Source organism: Lissotriton vulgaris, chromosome 7 (genome assembly GCF_964263255.1).
Source record: "Lissotriton vulgaris chromosome 7, aLisVul1.2, whole genome shotgun sequence".
NCBI classification, from domain to species: Eukaryota; Metazoa; Chordata; class Amphibia; order Caudata; family Salamandridae; genus Lissotriton; species Lissotriton vulgaris.
Genome location: NC_141695.1, coordinates 1643449350 through 1643472644, shown reverse-complemented (window position 1 = coordinate 1643472644; position 23295 = coordinate 1643449350). Strand labels below are relative to the sequence as shown.

The 23295-nt window shown below is 46.8% G+C and overlaps 1 protein-coding gene across 1 annotated transcript in view; it reads right to left on the bottom strand.

Moving 5' to 3' along the window:
• CSE1L (chromosome segregation 1 like) overlaps nucleotides 1-23295 on the bottom strand; it is a 276453-nt gene that overhangs the window by 127802 nt on the left and 125356 nt on the right. The window contains exon 13 of the mRNA XM_086932619.1: nucleotides 13355-13439. Coding sequence (XP_086788745.1) covers nucleotides 13355-13439 — 85 coding nt within the window. The remainder of the gene's footprint in view (nucleotides 1-13354; nucleotides 13440-23295) is intronic.

Sequence of the window (23295 nt, the reverse complement as noted above, 5' to 3'; positions counted from 1 at the left end):
TATGGGAAGACTTCGAAAGACTGCTTCCTGAGAAAGGCTGCCACAGGAGCCAGTACCTTTGTAAAGATCCTTGGTGCGGATCGAAGACCAAAAGGCAGTACTCTGAATTGGAAATGGCTCTTGCCTACTGTGAATCGAAGATATTGCCTGTGAGCTGGATGAATGGGCACATGGAAATATGCATCCTCTAAATCCAGGGTTGCCATGTAGTCCCCTGGATTGAGAAGACTGAGAATGTCCTGGAGGGTGACCATCCTGAAGGACAACTTGACAAGATAAGTGTTGAGCTTCCGTAGATCTAAAATCGGACGCCACTTCTCCTTCGTCTTCCGAACCAGGAAGAACCTGGAATAGAACCCCTTACCCTTCTGGGAATGAGATATAGGCTCTATTGCCCCCTTGATGAAGAGTTGGTGGGCTTCGAGACGAAGAAGTCCTAGATGTTTGGGTGTAATGGCATCTGGAGCGCTCGTTGGAGGAAGATTTTGAAACTCTGTGTGCCCTCTTTTGATGATGTTCAGGACCCACTGGTCTGATGTTATGACCTTCCAGCTGTGTAGGCAATGGGCAATCCGGCCCCCCACTGGTTTTAACGAGGGTACAGGAACAGTAGAAAGAGCCACATGGCCGCTATTGTCTCTTAGTATGGTCTCTCCTCTGTAGTCCTTGACGTCCTCTCGGCTGCTGGCGAGAGAAAGATCCCGACTGACCCCTCTGTGAATATTGGGGTTTGTATGACTGGCCAGGTTGGGAGTAGGAAGAGTAGTGTTGCCAAAAGGAGGAAAAAAGGCAGGATTTGCTCAGGTGTTGCGAGCAGAGGATCGATTTTCTCCTTGTGGCACCAGATAAAAAAAAGTTTCTATTTCAGCTTATAGGTCTTAACTGTGGAAGGAGCGCTTGCATGATCAAGCAACTCTCTGCATTCGGGAGCAATATTCAAATGCGCAAACTCATTGTGCTCAGGTTCCAGGGATGTAGAGGCCGGCAGATCCCGTGGGGAGACAGACTTTGGAGCGTCCATAACCTTCATCCTTTTTAGGAAAGGAGAAGGCATCTCAGTCTCTGACCCACGTTTAAGAGAGGTCTTGGAATGGTAGGAAGACACACTCTCCACATCAGACGTAGGATTATCAGTAGGCTTCAACTTCTGTAGCCACAGAAGGAGAGGGGCCTCTCTATCCTTTAGAGTCTTAGAAGAAAACGTTCTGCTAAACTTGCAGTCCCTCACCTCATGGTCCGGGTACAGGCAATAGATGCACTTTTTGTGAGGGTCCTCATGGAACAGGCGTAGTTTCCCACATGAAGAACAGGGCCCGAATAAAGATTTCTTACAAGAAGACATTTTGTAGAAGTTGAAGGTTTGAAGATAGAAACTGAGCAGAGCTCAGGGAGACTCCCTTCACACAACGTGGGGTAGAAAATGAGGGATTGAGCTTCTGAGGAGAAGGATCTAGAGGGTGCTGCAGGTGATTGGCTGGAATGTGCACTATCATAATGAGTTGGAAATGTTGCTAAAGTGAATTCTCCCTTTGGGCCTCTATGAGCCTATGTTGTTCTATGGTACTTTTAAAATTTCTTTATGAATATATATATATATATATATATATATATATATATATATATATATATTTATATGTATATGTTTATGTATGATGTTTTATATGTATATATGTATATTACTACTATTTTATGTACCGTGGGACTCCCACTTCGACGCCGGGGAAATATTCAAGCATATGAATCTATGAAAGACACCCTAATACTGGAGAACTTACTTTCCTTCCATAGGCTACCATTGACTGGTTTTCTCTGAAATTTCTTCTAAGTGTGGAGATTTAAAATATTCCTCAAAAATCAACCGAATAACGATTTCCGAAATACTCACCTGGGATCAGGAGAGAAGCCAGTGCTGTACTTTCTAGTTCAATACTGAATCGCAAAAGTAAACTTAAATGTACTTACCAGTTACTTGTATTTTCTTCCATAGGAAACCATTGACTGTTTTTCTCTGAAATGTCTTCGAAGTGTCGATTTTTGCAAATTACAAATATTCTTTAAAAATCGTACCAACTACTGAAACGCAAATACTTACCTGTCTTAGGCAGAGGTCCCAGTGCTGAACCTAGGAGTCCAGTACTGGATTACAAAAGTAACGAGAACCTACTTTACCTGCGACTTGAATTTCCTTCCATAGGATAACAGAATCTTTTCTTAGAAAAACTAGCAAAGTGTTAACTTTGAAAATACATGTATATCCTTTACAAATTACAACTGTAACCAAAACGCTTTTACTTAACTGTTTACAGCTTAGGTCCCAGGAATGAATCCAGGATCCAGTCCTGTGGTTAGAAAAGTAATCCTGAAAGTAATCAACTGCATTAATGTAGAAATGCCCATTGTGCTCAATGTTAAATTGTGTTTAGAATTGTGTTGCCTATTGAAACCCCAGTAACTATTCTATTTACCAAGTCTATCGCCATTCTGCAAAGTAATTACCTAAAGTCACTCATATTGAGAAAGGAAAATGCTACTTACCAGTATGCATCTGTTCTTGGCATGTAGGGTTGCTGACATTCAGATCTTAGCATAGATCGCCGCCTAGTGTTGGGTCCGGATGTTTGCACCTTGTTGTCTTGGAAGAGTCTTCGAAGTATCACAAGATGGGCGACTCCTCCCCTGGACTACAGTGCGCATGGTCATCTTCTGATTGTTTTTCGCCATTGTGGCAAAGATGGAGTATAGCAAAGTAAGGGATGACCATGTAAATGTATGTAGAAGAGATAACCCTGCAACTGTGACAGGCACCGGGGAGGAAGGTGGGCAATTTGAATGTCAGCAGCCCTACATGCCAAGAACAGATGGATACTGGTAAGTAGCATTTTCCGTTCGAGGCATGTGGGCTGCTAAATTCATATCTTAGCATAGACTGTATAGCAGTTCCTCCTCTAGCGGTGGTCGCCTGTACCAGCTGCAGTGGTCTGAAAAAGAGTCTTAAGGACAGCCTGGCCTACAGCAGCTTGTTGCTTAGCTTGCACGTCAACACAGTAGTGTTTAGTGAAAGTGTGTACGGTAGACCATGTAGCTGCTTAACATAGGTCTTCTAGGGGAATATTTCCTAGGAAAGCCATGGATGCCCCCATTTTGCGTGTTGAGTGGGCTTTTGGGGGAACTGTTAAAGTGCGCTTTGCCTTTTGATAGCATTTGCATGCACTTAACTATCCATCTGACTATTCCTGTTTTAGAAATGAGATTACCCTTATGCTGTGGTGAGAAGGCAACAAACAGTTACTTTGTCTTTCTGAATTATTTTGTTCTGTCAACGTAATATAGCAGAGCTCTTTTAACATCTTGTGTGTAGAGCTCTTTCAGCTACTGATTGCGGGTTCTGAAAGAAAACTGGCAACTCTATGGAATGATTAATGTGGAAAGTGGAGATAACTTTTGGCATAAGCTTAGGGTTTGTACGAAGCACTACCTTATTGTGGTGTATTTGCATGAAGGGATCCTGAATGGTTAGTGCCTGTAGCTCACTCACTCGCCTGAGGGAGTTAATGGCAATTAAAAATGCCACCTTCCAAGTTAAAAATTGTAGTTCACATGAATGAAGTGGTTCGAAGGGTGGTCCCATGAGTCTGGTAAGTACTGCGTTCAAGTTCCAGACTGGCGAAGGTGGTTGTTTTGGAGGGATAACTCTTAAGTCCTTCCATAAAAGCTTTGACAGGTGGTATTCTGAACAGGGACACATGTTGTCTGTTTTGAAGATATGCTGCTGTAGCAGCCAGGTGTAGCCTTATGGATGAGTATGCTAGATTACATCTTTGAAGATGTAGCAGGTAACAGATTAGGTTTTGTATGGAGGCATCTAATGGATTGATTTAGTTAGTATTACAATAAATTACAAATATTTCCATTTAGCTGAGTAGCATGCTCTGGTAGTGGGGTGCCTTGCTTCTTTGATAATGTTCATGCAGTCTGAAGGCAAGTTAAGATATCCGAACTCTAAGACCTCAGGAGCCATCTGATTGGGATCTGGGTGCCTGATTTCTCCCTGGTTCTGTATTAGCAATTGTGGCGAAAGGTATAGTCTTTGGTGAGGAACTACTGAGAGTTCTAGGAGCGTCCTGTACCATGGCTGTCTTGCCCAAGCGGGAGCAACCAGGATCATTGTGAGTGATTGTTGCCTTAGTTTGCGTGCCACTAACGGAATCAGTGGGGTTTGGTGGAAAAGCGTACGCAAATCTGCCTGACCAGTTCATCCATATCGCATTGCCTTGTGACAACAGGTGTGGAAACCTGGAGGCAAAGGACGGGCATTTTGAGTTTTCGTTTGTGGCAAACAGATCTATTTCTGGATGACCCCACCTTTGGAAGAATGGTTGGAGAACTTGAGGGTGAATCTCCCATTCGTGTATCTGTTGGCTGTGTCGGCTTATCGGATCTGCTATCTGATTGTCTATTCCTGGGAGGTGTTCTGCCAGGAGAATTTTTTTTTTCGAGATTGCCCATTTCCATATGCTCTGTGCTAGGTGAGATAGCTGCAGAGTGTGTCCCTCCCTGTTTTTGGATGTAGTACATGGCTGTCATGTTGTCCGTCCGGATTAAGACAGCCTTGTTGAACAAGTATTTATTTCTGAAAGGCTTTCATTGCTAGAAATACTGCTAGTAACTCTAAGTGGTTTATATGTAGAGTCTTTTGCTTGACTGCCCAGAGACCTTGGACTGTATATTGAAGGAGATGGGCTCCCCAACCGGTCAGTGATGCGTCCGCTGTGAATACTACCTGTGGAACTGGCTCTTGGAACAGTCGCCCCCTGGAAAGGTTTTGTGGGTTCCACCACTGCAGAGAGTTGTAAGTGCGACTGTCTACCAACACTAGGTCTTTTAGTTGCCCTTGAGCTTGGTTCCACTGCCGTGCTAGGCATTCCTGTAAGGGACTCATGTGAAGCAGAGTATGAGGGACAATGAATATGAAGGAGGCCATCATGCCTATAAGCTGCATGAACACTCGAGCTGGCAGGGAGTGTTGGATTTGAAATCTTTGAATGAGAGACTGTATGTTAGGTATCCTGGCTGGGTTTGGATATGCCTTCGCCACTGAGGTATCTATTGTTTCTCCCAGATATTGCTGTATGTGGGAGGGTTGCAGATGTGATTTTGGGTAGTTTATGGAAAATCCTAGACTGTGCAGTAGCTGTATTGTTTGAAAAGTATGGCTTGCACACTGTGCGTATGAGTTGGTTTTTATGAGCCAATCGTCTAGGTAGGGGGAACACATGGATGTGTTGCCTTCTGAGGTGTGCTGCTACTACTGCTAGGCATTTTGTAAAAACCCTTGGTGCTGTAGTTGCCTCGAAGGGGAGAACTTTGAATTGATAGTGGCGCCCATCTATTGTGAACCGGAGGTATTTCCTGTGAGCTGGATGTATAGGGATGTGAAAGTAAGCATCCTTGAGGTCTAGTATAGCAAGGAAGTCGCCTTGCTGGAGTAGTGGAAGTACCTGTTGTAGAGTGATCATATGGAAATGCTCAGAGTACGTATTGGTTTAGAGGTCTGAGGTCCAAAATTGGTCTGAGAGATCAGTCTTTTTTGGGAATGAGGACGTATAGAGAATATACTCCTGTCCCTTGATGTTGTAATGGGACTGGCTCTATGGCATCCTTTTCCAGCATAGATAGCACCTCTTGCTGTAACAGCGTGATGTGTTCTTTGGACCTTTGGAAACAGCGTAACTGACCTGTGGACCGGCACTGCGTCCCAGTATCATTCTAGAGCGGATCGCGTATTTTACCGACCGCATCATCGGACATCTTCCATTTAAGCGCGGATCGAACAAATGATCGAACTCTGCACCAATAACCGAACGGGGCTCCCACACGGAACTGCCTCGACATTTGAAATTGCATCACCCTCTCAAATCCACATTAACTACCCCATACTGAGAAACCGGCCACCCAGCCCGATCGAGTAGATCATCGTGCAACCCGAATATTCCGGCCTCGAGGGCGCATACAATTTTGTAATACCAGGCAATTCATTAAGTCCTGATGATGATCCCACTTTAATTTGAGCCAGGGATCGAAATGCCGTCGACTTTGTTCAGTAGACACAGTTTATTTGTGAACACCTCTATCTGTATGTACTACTCTGGGAATTACTGTCAATTTGAATGTGAAGCAGTACACAGTTTCGCTCACTTCTTGCCTGAAGTAAACTTTCCTCTTTTCTTTATTTTTTCCCTATAACTTTCTTCTATTTCTAAGTACGGCACAGGCTTGTGCCTTACTTCAAACGATAAATGTTTGTTGTCAAATTGTATCTCATACTTTGAATATTTGTCAAATCTTACGAAATAAATTCTTTGCCCGGCTGGGTATAAGAAAATAGTATATAGTTTCCGATTGTGGTCTATATTACATTGTTTTGAAATGATGTTGTAGGCTTAGGACCTTTGTTTCTAAAAATAAGTGTTCTTTGGACCGGTCTGTGGTAACGGCATTCCAGACTGGTAGGAATTGTGATATTCTGCCTCTGACTGGTGTTAAGTGGTCTGGAGGGAGTGTGAACAAGTCACTGTTTGTTGGCGGTGGAGGCTCTGGTGTTATTACCACCGCGTGCTCTGCCCTGGTTATTGTTTCCTCTGTAACCCCCTCTATTGGAACCTCTATTAAAGTTGCCTTGTGCGATACTTTTAAATGATGAAGAGGTTTGGGATGTGTTGCTTCTGCCTGAGCCTCAAAAAGAGGAGCGACAAAAGGAGCTCCTGGACTGTTGGAATTGAAGTACACCCATGGACTTAGTGGTGTCAGTATCTTTTTTCATCTTTTCTAAGATGGTATCAACAGCAGGGCCAAACAAGAAATCCTGGTTAATGGGTTGATTGAGTATAGTAGATTGGACCTCATTTTTAAAACCTGAGATGCGGAGCCAGGCATGCCGGCGTAGCAACACACTAGTCTTGACAGACCTAGCGGCTGTATCAGCTGCATCAAGGGCGCATTTTATAGATGCGTTAGTGAAGAATTTCCCTTCCTGGTAGGTGTTGTAATAATCCCTCCAGTTCATCATAGCGTGCCAGGAGAGTTTGTGTATTTGCAATTCTCCAGGTGTTTGCTGCCTGAAAAGCCACCCTTTTCCCTGAGGCTTCTAAAATTTTTGATTGCTTGTCAGGAGGGGGGCATCACCTGTTTGCGAATTTGCCCTTTTCTTGGCATTAGAAACAAGTAGGGAGTCTAGTGGTAGCTGACACTTGATACAAGAGGGGTCTGTAGGTGCTGGTTTATATATCTTCTCAATTCAAGGATTGAGAACACTCGCCCTGGCTGGGTCTTTAGAGATGTCTGGTGCATGCTTCAGTACTCCCTTCAGCATAGGGAGTATACGTGCACTCTTCTCTGATGTTGGGAAGGTGTTAAATAGGAAATCCTCCTCTACAGGGTCAGTGTGCTTTTCTACAATAGGATACTGAGCTTCTCTGTCAAGAAGCTGGTTAAAAGCATCAGTGTCGTCAGTAGGAGATGGCTTTGTGGGGTATGTTGAGGGATCGGGTATGGGTTGTGTATTATATGGGTCCCCAGGGTCATTCGAATCGTCCCATGTGTAATCTTGGTTTCCTTGATTATCAGGGTCTATAAAATCCTGTTGAGGATCTACACCCATGTCTTCTCCCTCATCATAATGTGGTGGTGTAGGAGAATATGGAACATAAGGCATGTCATGAGTGAAAGGAGGAGGTGGGAAAGGTCTTGAAGGGGATGTCCCGAAGTCCTTTTTAGGTCGAGCTAGTGTTAGCGCGAAAGACCTTATGTTATCCACTTGCTGGGAATGTTAGACAGGGGATGGGCACGCGCAAGCCCTCGGCGATTTCACCTTGTGGACGCGCTTCAGCTGGCGGCAGTTTACATGCAAGCCAAAAACGCTGTGTTCATCTACGTGTAAGCAAGATTAATCCTCACAATTATCGTTCTGCTGTTGTGAGCGAGCTTTATGACTTTCGTGTTTGGCTTGATTAGGTCGAGCTGGTGTTAGCAGCGCGAAGCGCTGCGTCCAAGCACACCCCCCAACCCCCACCCACCAGGCACATCCCCCACCCCACCCAACTCACCAGGCTCAGGCGCACCCCCCCCCCCCCCACTCACCGGGCTCACGTGCACACACACACACCCCCCACCACACTCACCGGGTCTGTCGGACTCCTCTCGTCCCGCGGTGGTGGCGGCGGCTTCACAGGGTTGGTAGGCGGCTGGGGCAGCCACCGGCAATGTGCCTCGAGCCCCCTCCGCTTCTCTTCCCAGACTCATCGCGGCAGAGGTCCAGGCCCAGCAGCGTGGGCTCTCCCTTAGCACGGGAGCCACGCAGGATCACACGCTTGCTCCCTCCTCGTCACAGGAGTGCGGGGTAGGCTGCCGTCCGCTTCTTGTCTGTGCTGGTGGCCCCGCCCTCAAGCAGGCAGTCCCGAGCAGTCCTGCCTGGCTTCCTGTGTCTCGCCCTGTGTCTCCTTCCTATTTTTTTATTCTACAAGCGCCCCGTTACAGCGCTCATAATGCTTCCCTGCAAAGAACACCCCTCCCACCTCCAAAACACCATCGAGCAGCAATCTCCGTGGATGTGGTGGCTGGTTTCACTTTCTTTGCTTAAAGTGCCCCATTAGAGGGCCCGTAATGCTCGTCTGCAAAAACACCCCACCCCCTCCCACTTCCACCACAGCATCGAGCAGCAGTCACCATGGCTTTTTATTTAATAGAGCGTCCATAAAAGCGTCTCATTCCATGCTTTTTTTGTCTTGCAGCACATATATATTGACAACTTATCACCAGGAGAAATTATGTGATTTTCCGAGAATTCCAAGATGTTGAGGAGCAGAGACTCGAGTTGGGATCTCCCACTCTCGAGTCAGCAGCGCCAAAGCCTCTCCACTAATACTTGTTTAAAAGACCCAGTGGTGAGGAAAGAAATAGTGATTCAGCTGGTCACCTCCATGCCTCCTGTGCCCTCTTCTTGAAACTTCGCTTGAATACAGTACTCTAGTGACTGCACCAATAGGCATCAAGAGAACCAGTGCGTCTCTAACACATAACAGACTAAACCCTCAGCAGTTTGAAAGCGGTAGGATTTTACCCCTGCCATCTGCTGTACCTGCTGCAGGTCCCGTGGGGTGCAGTATTAACTAAATAAACTCCGAAGCCTTAGAGGATTCATCTCTGGGTTCTACTGTCTCCTGGTGGGCGTTCCTTGCACTCATTATCAAAGCAGACAAGCCACGTGCTAACATTTATAACATTCCCTACATCCCAAAACAGAAAAGCTGGCGCCTGTCTTGCTACAAGTTTTACATGTGCAGTGCCTCTCAACAGAGAACAAAGACAGAAAGCTATAATGCCTTATTCCCAGGCGTATTCTTTCATCCAATTTGATGAGGAAATAATGGCAAGATAAATAAGTCAGCAGCAAAATCCGCACAGATCGTGCCACCTGCATTTTAAGCCTGTGGCCCAGTTTAGGAGGAAGTTGGTTAAAAAAATGTACAATAGAATGAATTAAAAATAGTGAATGGTTTTCCAAGTGGTTTGTTTGTCAGTAGTAGTCCGCAATAGCCAATCCTAGAAGTTTGAAATAGGTTAGTCGAATGTGCCTAGATTGTGCGTAGAACATAGGAGCCCCACCTACCCATAGAAGCTTGTGTAATTTGATGTATTGCTTTGTTGTAGGCTGCTGCCACACACACTTTTACTGATGCCATCCTGATATTACATCTCTTCATTATCATACACTCTCCCTGGGTTTTCCTGTTTCCCCTTGCATTTTCCGGGCTCCATCATTCTGTGCTTTGAAACTGAACGCGCTTTGTAGCACTCAACCCTGTGTGTTCTTAGCTTCAGTCTCTGTGCTGCTGTACCACATCACTCAGGGACACTACCACATCACTCAGGGACACCACCACATCACTCAGGGACACCACCACATCACTCAGGGACACCACCACATCACTCAGGGACACCACCACATCACTCAGGGACACCACCACATCACTGTCCTTGCTTGCTACCAATAAGCATTGCCATAGCCAATAGGACTCACATTAGGAAAGTGAAAGCTATTGGCTTTGTGAATAACAATGCTATTAATTTATAGATTTTCAAAGCCAACTCATATTAAAAAAATTAGTCATTTACAATACCAATAGCTCACACTTTCCAAATGCGAGACCTATTGCATTGCAAATGCTTGTTCTTAGGAGGAACAGGAGAAGGAGCTTCAATGTCCAGTCTTCTCTTGTTTTTATTATAAACTGATATGTATCTTGTATAAGGGTCTATATACAGTCTATTTTGTTCTGGGCTCACTGGATCAGGATGAAAAAGTTCTTCTGTCCGTGGCTTCGGAGCCGATTGTTTTGGATCGGTCGCTTGTTTTTTTTATTTTTCTGTTGAGCTTTCTTCGGCTCGACGACCTTCTCCGGCTCGACGACCTTCGGCTCGACGACCTTCGGCTCGACGACCTTTGTTAGTGTCGGCGCCCTGTTTCGGCTCTGAGGCCTTCTTGGAGTCTACCGCCTTCTTGGGAAGTGTTTTGCCCGATCCCAGGGTACCGGAAGGCTTGGGTATGGTCTTCGGAGCCGGGCCGGAAGGCGGGGCTTCTGAAGCGGTGTTTCGGTCGCGGCTAAGGCTTTTGTGCGATGCTTTGACCGGAGCCTTGTTTGGAGGTGGAGGCAGGGTAGGGGGCTTTGGTATTCACTGTTTGCCCCGGTGGGATGTCGTCATCTGAGTCAGACTGGTCTTCGACCATGATGAGCTCTAGGTCGGAGTCCGTTGCCTCTGGGAGCTCATGTTAGTCGCCGAAAATGTTGTTCGGTTCAGGTGTCCGTCGCTGCATCGCTTGTCGAGCAGCTCTTCGGTTCTGGATGGTTTTCTTCGACCGGAACTGAGCATAAGCTGGACAGTCTTCTTCGTTGTGCTCCGGAGATAGGCATCTGTTGCATACTGTATGCATATCGCTACGTGGAAACTTGGATCAACGTTGTGGGCATCTTTTGAACGGGGTCCTTTCCATCAGCAGGAGGCCCACGTGGCATCGAAAAGGCCCTACGGCCCGCGTCTACTACCAGATATAGATGGTAAGAGTTGTCGAGTCGAGGGGTACCAAGTGGAAACAATACCGTAGAAAGTGTGAAGTTCTTGGCCTTGGAAAATTGGAAAACTTCGGACTCGAAGTTGGAGTTGTCGAATTGCATCCGAACCCAATGGCGGAGAAAAACAATCTGAAGATGAAGATGCCCATGCGCACTGTAGTCCAGGGGAGGAGTCACCTATCTTGTGATACTTCGAAGACTCTTCCAAGACAACAAGGTGCAAACATCCAGACCCAACACTAAGCGGCGATCTATGCGAAGATATGAATTCAGCAGCCCACATGCCTCGAACAGTATATTTTGATACATGTTGGTTCTAAAATAAAACAAATATATCTGTGGATATAAAAACAATTGGCCTAGAGTTCAGTTCTTGAGTGTGTGAAACCTTTTGCTGACTTAGTGTGTACAACAAATGCTTTACACTGTGCTCTGGTACTGCCTTACTGCTCGACCAAACTACCACTTTAGAGAGTAAGGTCAGATCAGACTTTAACCTCCGTTATACCTCTGGGGATTGGGGACTCTATACACACTATACCTTACTTTGGTCCAGTATATATAGAGCCACTTTCTTACAGCCACTTCTTCCGTACTGGCACAAGTGGAGCTCTTTTCCATGAGTGGGCACAGCAAGAACAGTCCCCTTAGCGGGGACGTTGGGTGCAGCAGATGAAGTCCAGTCTTTGGTGCAGCCGCTCTTTGCTGGGTCCAGGAAGCAGCAGCGATGTATTTCTGTCTCGTTTCCAGCCCAGTAGTGTTTGGAGGACTGTGTGCCATGGGTGCCGCTTTTATGCCATCTTCGTGTGTGTGCGGGGAAATGCATTAGTTAATGGGGCAAACCTTCACACTTTATATTACTTTCTGGGGGTTTGGCAAGAAACCATTCCTGCATGCCCTTCTTTGCTTGAAGAAAAGATGGCTCAGGTAATCATCCCCGAATGAAGCTCTGGGCAAACCACTAAGTTATACCCAGCATATTGAGACGCCACTCCTAGAAAACCACTTATGCTATGCAATGGATTTTCTCCGGCTGGAGAGGTCAGGCTGACTGCCTAAACAAAGTGATGAGCAGGGAAGAAGTGATCAGCATTTGCTTCACTGAGGTGGTACAAGAGTAAGGAAATTAAAGCTGGGGAGCCTGGGCTTAGTCACTTGATACTTAGCAGAACCAATACTGTCACAGCCACCATCTTCCAATGCTTCTGACGAAACTGAAACTTTGCACGTAATTTCTGCTTTTCCAACCTCCTTCATTGTATCTACAAGTGGGGGATAGCAGGAGCTTTCACACAATAACTTCAGAGACACATCCAAGTATTTAAATACATGAGAAAAAAAGGATAGCAGAGATGGGGTACCTAAGGCTTAAGTGTAGTAGATGTCACAGTAAGCCTGGTCATGGTTAAAAGGCAAAAAAAACAAAGAAAGGCTCCAAGAACAACTTACCACTCCAGCATTGATCTACTTTTGTCTGCTTAGTCAAGCCCTCTCTGACCATATATTTTTATTATATGTAACCAACAATGGTTGGAGCAGGGCATATCATTTTTATGGTCAAGAGCCCTGGACAAAATTAATGGTCTAAATCTTCCAGAGTTTCTCTTCATAGTTGTTGCTGAAACATTGCCTCTCTACCTCTTTATAAAGGGCTAATATGGCAAAGGACTTCTCTATGACCTAATAAAACATATCTAATATATATGTATAAATAATTATACTTTTTTCCTTCTTTGTACTAATCCCCTATGAAATTGTCTTCCTGATCAGCAACCCTGTGGCATAAAAGCAGACTTCGTGCTTTGGAAAAGAAATTTGAGTAAAATTGAGTGAAGGTTTTAGCTAAGGAACTTGTGCGTGTTCAGGTAGAGGCAGCGCAAACAATACCTTACTTTTAATAGCTACTGGAGCAGGCTGCAGAGACGTCAGAAGTGGCTTGGGAGCAGAGTAAAGCAGAATGGGACCCTGCTCTCAAGGCAGCAATGGTTGTTCAGGTTCCAGAGGAAAAGAATGCAGTTCTTTAAGTTTCTAAAATTATTGAATAATTTATCAAACTAGGGCACCTCAAACAAAATCACAAGTACAAGGGCCATCAACGGTTTAAGCATGTGGAGAAATGCCTCTTAACATGTTCATCCCCAATCATTTGGAATTATATCGTGATTAAGTAATAAGAAACAGTTATTATAAGCCTCACAATATTCATTTAGTAAAAATAAAACACTTACCATTGGTTGACTTTAAATCTGGAAGAATATGGTTCACAAAGAATTCTGTCAGATTGACAAGTTCATTAGCTTGCGTTATACCATGCTGAAAAATGTAAAAAAAAAAGGCATTATTAACATATATTAAAATGGTACATCCATTAACACATGTATTCACATGTAACAAGCAATGCATTGGCATTCATGTGTCAGTACTTTCCTCAAAAGCAGTTATGGGGAAAACTACTATTGTGCCTTTTCTTGAGGACAATGGGCAACCAGAGGTTCCTGCTCCTTACCGGAGTGAGTAAGGTATTTAATATTGTCCAATGAACAGAATACTATTCCACTATAAATAAAAATGCCAAGTAGACGATTCTAGCACTGGACTCTCTCAGGGTAGGGAGGGTTAGCAGCCAAGACAAACTCAAGTAGGGGAAAGTACTAAAACTCAAACTGAAATACAGTACAATAGATGACACATTCATGTGCCATCAATATTTTAATGCGAAAACCACAGGTGATGGGCAGAATGCAGATCAATGTCATACATTCACCCCAGTACAGAGATCTGGGCCCAAATCCATTGTTTTTTTGCACTCCACACCACCCCAGTTCAGACATGACCATATGCAAATCAGTCTGACCCTGTGCCTCATGCGAACAGTCCAGCACGAACTGCCTAGCCATGCCTTCCCTGGACCGGAAACAAGCTTCCGAGGACCGGTTTCTGGCATTCCAGCCTTCTTCAGCCCAGCTTGCTTGAATCCAGTGGTGTGGAGTGCATGGGACTCACGTCTGGGCAATATTTTATATTTTAATTTCAGAAAAGGAAAGTACTTTGACAGGGCAGCAAAATAATTCCCTAAACCTATGATCTACCAAGACAATCTGTAGGTCCCAGCAACTGCTGTGGCAGAGAACAAACCCTAAATACTACTATGGAGAGCTCCCTCGTGGAAGAAAACTGTTTAACACTGAGGCCCAATCCAACGTTATCCTGTGGTGATATTTTAGGTCATAGTTTTGATGTTCAAGAGTACTCTGGCCAACTCTCTAAAAATGGAGGTTTGAGTGACTGGGTACAGGGAGTCCGGCTCTACTCGGGTACTTGAAAAATCTTGAAGCCTGCAATGAGGAATAGAGTTAAACCAAAATGCGTATGCTCTGTATCTGGGCTTTCTTTGACCAACTAAGAATTTTTTTTAATTCATTCTGGCCAGGCCTTAAGGCTGCTATTTGCCACATTGCGGGAAAATCACAAGAAAGTATACCCAACAGCACTGACCTGGTGGGACTGTAACTTTCTATCAACTTTACAACTGTCTAACGCAGATACAAGGATGGATGAACAGATCATCTCTTAAACTTAACGGTTCAAAGACTGATATTCTCCTCCTGGGTCAGAAGGGGCCCTCTCTATTACAGAACATCTGGCCAACCTGTCTCGGCCCGCTCCCAGACCCAAAACCGGAGGTAAAAAGCGTAGGTGTTTGGCTCGATAAGGATCTATCATTTGCAATACAAGCAAAAAAGGTAGCCGGGACGTGCTTCGGGCTCCTCAAGTCAATTCGAAAGATCTTGCCCTTACTCCCCCCCCCAACTCTCAAAAACTGCTGGTCCAAGGCCTGATACTTTCCAGGCTCGACTTCAGTAACTCCATCTATTTAGGGGCGCCGGAGGCAACCATGAACAAACTACAAAGGGTCCAAAATGCTGCTGCCCGGATCCTTACAAACACCCCTGCCAGAGCTTCGGCCAAACCGGCTCTGAAGCGCCTCCACTGGCTCCCGGTAAGAGAGTGTGTGAAGTTCAAGGCCCTCTGCCTGGCACACAGACTGCTTCAAAACAAAGGCCCTCCAAGCCTAAAAAAATGTATTAAACCATACAAAGCCCCCAGATCCCTCCGATCCGACCACGAACATCTCATCGTCAGTCCCAGAGTCAAGAAGGCCCGAACAGGTGGAAGGCGCTTCTCGGTCCACATTGCACGCCTCTGGAATGCCCTTCCCCTGGACCTGAGAATCTAATTTAACTACCTACGGTTCAGGAAACGACTGAAAACCCACCTCTTTCCTTAATCCTGCTCCCCCCCGGCCTCCGATGACCCTCAGTTGTACTGATCTTAGCGCTGGGATACTTATGGGTGACTACGCGCTCTATAAAATTAAATAATAATAATAATAATACTAATAATAATAATAATAATAATAATAATAATATCACTTTGCAAACCGGGTTGTGATCAAACAGCATTTGTAAATAGCAACACTGTCGCCCCAAATGGGTATCTGGGCGTTGATGGGATCAGGATTCCCAGAATAATTGCCACACCCTACCAATTGTCCTCAGGTGAACCTGCTGATATTTACAGGCTGAAAAACATGCAGCAATTTACGTTAAATGTAGAATTTTGTGAAAAAACACAAATAAAGCATGCAAGTCTTCATTTTCTGTAAGGAAAACTCTAAATAGGAGGGATTTACCCCACAAGAAAATACCTTACTGTTATTTAACAACTTTAGGAAACATCATATCCCCTCTGGATACTAGAATCTAGGGGAAAGAGTTTCAATCTTTTAGGGTCAAACTGTCCCAGGCAAAAGCCTTCCTGCTCCTCCTGCCTAAATTAGACTACCTCAAGTTAGCAAGCTATTAGACTGTACCCAGGCCTTGGATATCATAACTAAGCAGGTCTCTCGGATTGACTAATATTTGTGCCAGATGGGGCCAGACTGTCTTCCCTAGTCGCCTACTGTTGGCGTACAATGCAGTTTCAGCTGGGCATACAAACTGTGCTCCATGCAGACTTCAATAAAATTGATACATGTTTCTGAGGACTGCTTGGAGGTGGCCAAATCTTATCCAATGAAGACAAAGGCATGTCGAACACATCAGAAGCTACATCATAAATAATAATGATAATGTAACTGGACCCATCCAAGGCATTTACCCTGCCTGAAAACATGTTTTCACTATAAAAAGCTGAATTCACCATAATAGTAAAAGCCTATACAATGTGTAGGTCTAAGAAGTGCTTGGTTTGGATACAGTGTCTCGGTCTGCAAGTTGTCCCCATTTTCTGTGACCAGATGACAGTCCCTAGATTTGCAGGGTCCCTAGTGGACACTGCGGCTTAGCACGACAGGCGGCTGCGGTCCAGTCTGTTGAACTAGTTCGACAGGTGCAGAGCAAAGCTGGCCCTAACGCACAAGTTACTTAACTTCGGAAACTATACATCTGTAAGAAACATTAGTAGTGAGATTTCTTACCTTAGAATTACCCCCAGGCATCAGACTTGATCCGGAAAGTTTTCGGCAGCAGTACCCCTGTGCGTAGGTGTCGTTGCGCGCTCCACATGCATCGCTGGCGCCAGGATGATGTCGCTGGAGCTACTTAGACACGCCCACGCGCGCTGACGTCAGTTCTGTACACTACTTTCCGCGCCAGGCACGCAGAGCAATGCAAGAAACTGATGCCATGAAACTCGGGCCCTGAAAGGGATGTCCTTAACCCTACAAATAAGTTAGCAGAACGGGGAGTGTGAGGAGTTGGCCTGGTATATGATGTTCACTATTCTAGTGATCACCTTGCACCAGTCCAAACAACCCTTATGGTGATGGTTGTAAAGTCAACCTTATAGAGCAGCTATCCTAGAGGTAGCGTGGACAGAACAGTCTTAGGCTAAAAGACTCTTGAGGGCGTGTAAAGCCAGTTGATTTTCCATATGTAACCCCTTGAATACCAAATGTAACCTAGTACCCACTATGCCCTTCGTGCTGACCGCCCTGACGGAAAAACTGGAGGGGGTGTGGCGATGATAATTCGCTCTTCTATGAAATTTCAGCTGCTTCCGCACCCCCGCATATCCAGTGTTGACTTCTTGGTGGCGCGCTCTCTCAATCTTCCGGTACCCCTCACGGTGGTCCTCGTGTACCGCCCACCCCAAAGTATGCCTTTATTTGTGTCCTCCTTGCAGGATCTTCTGGCCACTTTGGCGGTAAATAATTCCTCGCTGCTCCTGCTCGGTGACTTCAACTTTTGGCCGGGTGATCCGAGGGAAGATTCCTCTTCCAAAGATTTCTCTGCCACACTTCAGTGTTTTAATTTCCTACCTCATGTTTTGGCCCCCACCCACATTCATGGTCACATTTTAGACCAAATTTGGTCCTTACGCTGTCAACTCTCGCCCACTTCTATTTTACCTTGTGTTTGGTCGGACCACTCCATGATCTCCTTTTCTATTCACCTAGGTCATGTTGAGAAAGCTCCCCTGCCTAAAAACATCTTGGCCCGTAGCTGGAATAAGACTGATCTTAATAACCTTTCATCTTTATTGTCTTCATCCGCTCCTACCATGACCCACCTATCTCTGGAAAGTCAGGCGCACGCCATCAACACCTGGCTTTCCTCTGCTTGCGACCAGGTCGCTCCTCAAAAAATTAAATCGGCTCGCCCCCATGACGCTCACAAGTGGTTTTCGAGTGACCTTAAATCCCTGAAATTAGAGCTCAGGCGCTCGGAGTGTCATTGGCGTCGCAACTACTGCCCTACCCTCCGTCTCAAATACAAAGCCCTCCTTAATACCTACAAAAAAGCCATTTTAGCGGCCAAATCCAAATACTTCAATGAGCGCGTGGCCCTGTCAGCCAACAAGTCCCGTGAGATTTTCTCACTTGTTCACAGTCTTGCTACCTCCCATCGTGCTTGTCTCTCCCCTGCTCCTTCTCAATCCCCCTGTCATTCTTTGAACGATTATTTTATCAATAAAATTATCACCATTAAAGCCAATATTCCCATTGTGTCCCCTCCTGCTCTGCCTGATCATTCTCACCCATCTTCTTCCGTCCTGGATCATTTTGAACCCATCTCTCCTGAGCTTTTCCTTGACCTGCTCGTCAAGGTCAAGTCGGGCTCTCCTGCAGATTGTGCCCCTGCACGGATCCTCAGAACTCTTTACACTAGCTGTCTGGCCCCCCCCCCTCACTTTTCTTAACACTTCTTTGGTCTCGGGCTGTGTTCCCTCCTCCTTTAAATCTGCTATTGTTTTTCCTATTTTGAAAAAGGCTGGCCTCGATCCCTCCCTCCCATCTAACTTCAGGCCGATTTCCCTTCTCCCCTACCTAGGGAAGATTCTTGAAAGCTACGTAACATCCTGCCTTTCCGCCTACATTGAGGAGAATCATCTTCTGGCCTCCCACCAGGCGGGTTTTCGTCCTGGCCACTCCACTGAGGGAGTGGTCCTCGCGGTCCTTGATGAACTTAAGGGCAAGGCCGATAACAACCTCCCCCAGGCCTTGGTCCTTTTGGACTTGTCCGCTGCGTTTGATACTGTCGATCATGCCATCCTTCTCGACCGTGTCAGCGCAGCGGGCATCCAAGGCACTGCCTTCTCCTGGATCGCGTCCTTCCTCCAAGGCAGGTCACAGGCAGTCCACCTTTCTGATTTTTCTGCTCCCCCACTCCCGGTCACCTGTGGGGTCCCTCAAGGTTCTTCCCTTTCCCCTCTCCTCTTCAATCTTTACATCCGTCCCCTCATCTCCTCTCTTCTCGAGCTGGGGGTCTCTGTGTATAATTACGCTGATGACCTCCAGCTCGTCTTCGATCTTTCTTCCCCAGCTGACTCTCTTCCTAAGTTCTGTTCTACTCTTCTTTTCATTTCCCAGTGGATGAGCTTCAATCATTTGAAGCTCAACCCCGATAAAACCGAGCTTGTCCTTACCGGCGGCTCATCTAATCCCTGGTCCTCTGCTCATTGGCCCCTTTCTTTTGGTCCCCCCCCCTCTCCTGTCCCCTCAGTCCGGACTTTGGGCATCAAGATCAGTAATGATCTATCCATCCACGCCCAAATCAGTTCCGTTGTGTCTTCTTGTTTTTCTTCCCTCCGCCTCATTCGCAAGATCTCCCGGTTTTTTTCTGTTGATGCCCTCAAAACCATCATCACGGCCCTTATTACATCCCGCCTGGATTATGGCAACGGCCTGTACGTAGGCATCCCTGCCTACGAAACTCGCCGTCTCCAGGCCATCCAAAACCAGGCGGCCCGTCTTATCCTCTGTCTTCCCAAATCCTCCCACATCACCCCAGCCCTCAAATCCCTCCATTGGCTCCCGGTTCTTTTCAGGTCCCGGTTCAAATTAGCATGTCTGGCTTTCCGAGCGCATGCTCGTTATGCCCCGCTTTTCATTAACTCTCTTATCTCCTCCCATGCTCCCAGTCGCTCTCTTCGCTCTCTCCGCTCTTCTTCTCTCTCTCTTCTTCATGTCCCCCGCTTCCGCAAAACCCGAACCGGGGGCACCCGCTTCTCTGTCCTGGCCCCCCAGATCTGGAACAATCTCCCTCTCTCCAGCCGCTCTATCCCCATTTTTTCCCACTTTCGCAAAGCCCTTAAAACTTTTTTTTCTTCAGGCTTTTCCCGACTAACCTCTCATGGGACCCTCTGTAGAATCTGTTGTGTTCCTCAGCGCCAGGAAGCCGCTTGGCCGCAGTGCGCTTTAGAAATTTCTTTTTCTTTTCATTTCATTTCATTTCAAATGAAAGGACACCACACAGGATATATATAAAATATATATGTATTTATTCACTAACACACTCCTCTGAACTCTTTGAGATCAGAGGCAAAAGCACATAACAAGTTATTCTCAGAAATACTTTAAATAGCACAATTTACAGTTAGGCCCTAGGGGCGCGTAAAACCATATACTAAGTAAGTGGTATAAGAACCACGACTTGGGAAAGGAGAAGGTCTAGGGAATCGCTGGGGCTACACTATCTGACCTTTAGGTTAGGAGTAGGAGGCCCACAGGCGGCGCGTGCAGAGTCAGTACTCTCACGCGGGAGTCCATAGGAACATAAAAAAAAGTAAGTAAATGAAGATTTAGGACACTTCCGGTCTAGCTAGAAGGAAACAACTAAAAACCTAGACACTTGGATAGTCAATACCCTTGAGAGCACCGAAGTACTCGTGTTACCTCACCCACAGGAAGCGGGGGCATAGGTGTGAAGATGTGTCGGGTTACACCGTTGAAATCTATGGAGCCTGTGAAGGAAGATGCTGCAGGCAACCAGGAGGGAGGTGTCCGGATGGATCCAAGGGTGGATCGGAGTTGAAGACCTGAAAGCAGAGGGGACAGAGTCTAGGTCACTAGCCAGTGAACGGATGGAACCAGGAAGGAACCAGACGTCGTCGGGGAGCAATCAGGTGCTGTCGTGAAGCTTGTTGTTGCAGCCACGTGGACCAGGAGGCGTCGAGGACGACCAGGTGCTTGAGAGGAGCTGTCCCACGAAGGTTCTCGCAGATGGAGGGGTCGGCTTCAAGATCGGAGCCAACAAGCCTAAGCAAAGGCAACCCACTCAGGATACACAAAAAGCTTCTGGTGCAGACCAGGACGGTCTGAGGTACTTCACCTTTTCAGGGAAGCGAGGGCCAGTCTGGAGCAAGCAGACCAGCGATGGATTTTCAAAGGATCGTCGTCAAAGGGCTACTAGCCAACTGGCCAGCAACATGGACAACGCGTTGAGCAGAACACAAGCAGAAGGGCCCCACGCAGATCTCGTGGAGTGTGGAGGGCTGGTCTTCAGTGCAGGTGGAGCTCTGTGCCGGGGTGTCTCAGTCCCCAGTGCACAGCTTCGAGGAGGCCTCAGGAGCTGCGCTGTTAGCAAGTTGAAGACTTTCCAAGTTGCCTGATTCCACGGGTTCCGACGCCTTCCACGGGGCTCAGCTGTGCTGGAGTCGTGCAGTGGGGTCAGAGAGGCCCGGGAGTCGAGGTCTTGTCAGGCTCTGTGCTTGGGTTCCGGCGGGAACGAGGACAAAGCAAGCCATCGAGTTGCTGGATGGTGCCTGGTTGCCCAGGGTGGTCACTCCTTGGCCACAAGGGACATTTCTTCAGTCTTCAGCTCAGGTGAATGTCGAAGGGTCCTTTGTCCAGTTTCGCGCCAGAGCTGGGGCTGGATGCCCCAGCAACCGGTTTGAACTGGGGTATACATGATGCACCTAGTGTGCCTCAGGCAGTGTCTCAAACTATTCAGCCCTCCCTGTCCCAATACACATTCTCTTGTCTGGGGTGGTGCTCGCACCTCCCCAAGCAGGAAACCTATTGTCCAAACCTCTGTGACTGGAAGGGCTCCCAGCAGCAGGAGGTCAGACTTGTGTCTGTGGCAGCAGAATCCATTTTGTGATGCTGGGGTTCTGGTTAACTTTAACCGGGATAGTCAGAACTAACATGCCTTCTCTCTCTAGAAGGGTGGAATGCTACCCCCGTCTCCAGAATTGGCGAGGGGGTAGTATTCCAAAGCGTACGATACCTTACACGACATGTTTGGATAAAGCCAAACCAAAGTTAGCATTTAACCGCGAGGTTCATAATGCACTTAAGAGTATATGGTATGGCAATATCATAGAACAGCTATAAGGACATGGTTCCGAAAGCTGCAGACAGGCTCAACTCAAGCTAGAGCACCATCTCACACATAACCAAGCACTCTGCCTCCAGAATTGTTAAGGCCTGCCATAGGAGTGACTTATTGGTTACGATGTGTCTATATGTAAGTAGGTATACGAATACTACACCGAAGCAAGGGGTGGTTACATGACCTTGCCCCAGCTGAGTCATCAGCCAGGTGTGTATTTGAGTGGCCAGCCAGGGGTGGCATAATACATGCTGCAGCCCCTGGTAGGCCTTGGGTGCACCTATGCCCTGGGTACCTATGGTACACTATACAGTGGCTCACAAGGGTGACCCAATATCCAATTTGGAATGTACCTACAGTACATGGAGTCCATTTTACAGAGAGAGCAGATAGCCTGGGGTCCTGAATAGCAGCATCCCAGGCCAACTAAGTCGAAAACCAGCTAAACACTAGGCAAAAAGTTGGGGGCAACCATAGTCAGGTATCCACCTTCCTCCAGGGAGGATGGGTGGGGCTGTAAGGAATCTATCACTACTAATATTTCTTACAGATATATCGTTACTAAAGGTAAGTAACTTGTGCATCTGAAAGAAACATGTAGTGATAGATTCCTTACCTTAGAATAGATACCCCAGCAATACCAACCCCGGTGGTGGGTCTGCGAACCAAGATCACAACAGAAAGTCCTGGAGAACAGAACGGCCAAAGAAGCAGTCTCTCCAGACTTGGCTGTCCAGGCAGTAATGCTTGGAAAATGTGTGCAGGGAGGTCCACGTAGCTGCCTGACAGATGTCCTGCAAGGGAACTTCCCATCCCAAAGCAGTAGTAGCTGCTGTCACCCTGGGTGAATGGGCGCGTAGCCCCACCAGAGCTGGAGCATCATCCTGACCGAAACCCGGGATAGAGGCTGAAAGATTGGAGTTATAGCCTGAAAATCCCAGACTCTGTTCGGGAGGATAAACCTGAAACTGCGCTGAGAACCGCTCCGATGAAGAGGAGCTTCTGTGAGGGAATCAGGTGCGACTTCGGCACATTGATGGAAAACCCCAGCAATTTGAGGAGGTCGGCCGTAGTCTGGAGGTGGGAGACAACTGCCTGAGGCGAGCCCGCCTTCAACAGCCAGTCGTCAAGATTGGGGAAGACTGAAACCTCCATTCTGCACAGATGAGCTGCGATCACCGCCTTCACCTTCGTGAACACCCGAGGGGCGCTGGTAAGGCCAAAGGGGAGCACGGTGAACTGAAAGTGCTCGTGGCCTACCGTGAACCGCTGGTAACGCCAATGGGCCAGCAGGACAGGGATATGAAAATAAGTGTCATGCAAGTCCAACGCTACCATCCAGTCTTGCGGGTATAGGGCAGACAAGACCTGAGCAAGTGTGAGCATCTTGAACTTCTCCTTCCGGATGAAACGATTGACGTTCCTAAGGTCCAAGATAGGACGCAGGCCCTTGTCCTTCTTTGGAACCAAAAAGTAGTGGCAGTAGCAACCACAACCTACTTTTGGCGTCGGAACGCGCTCAATGACCCCCTTGGCCAAGAGGGCCGTGACTT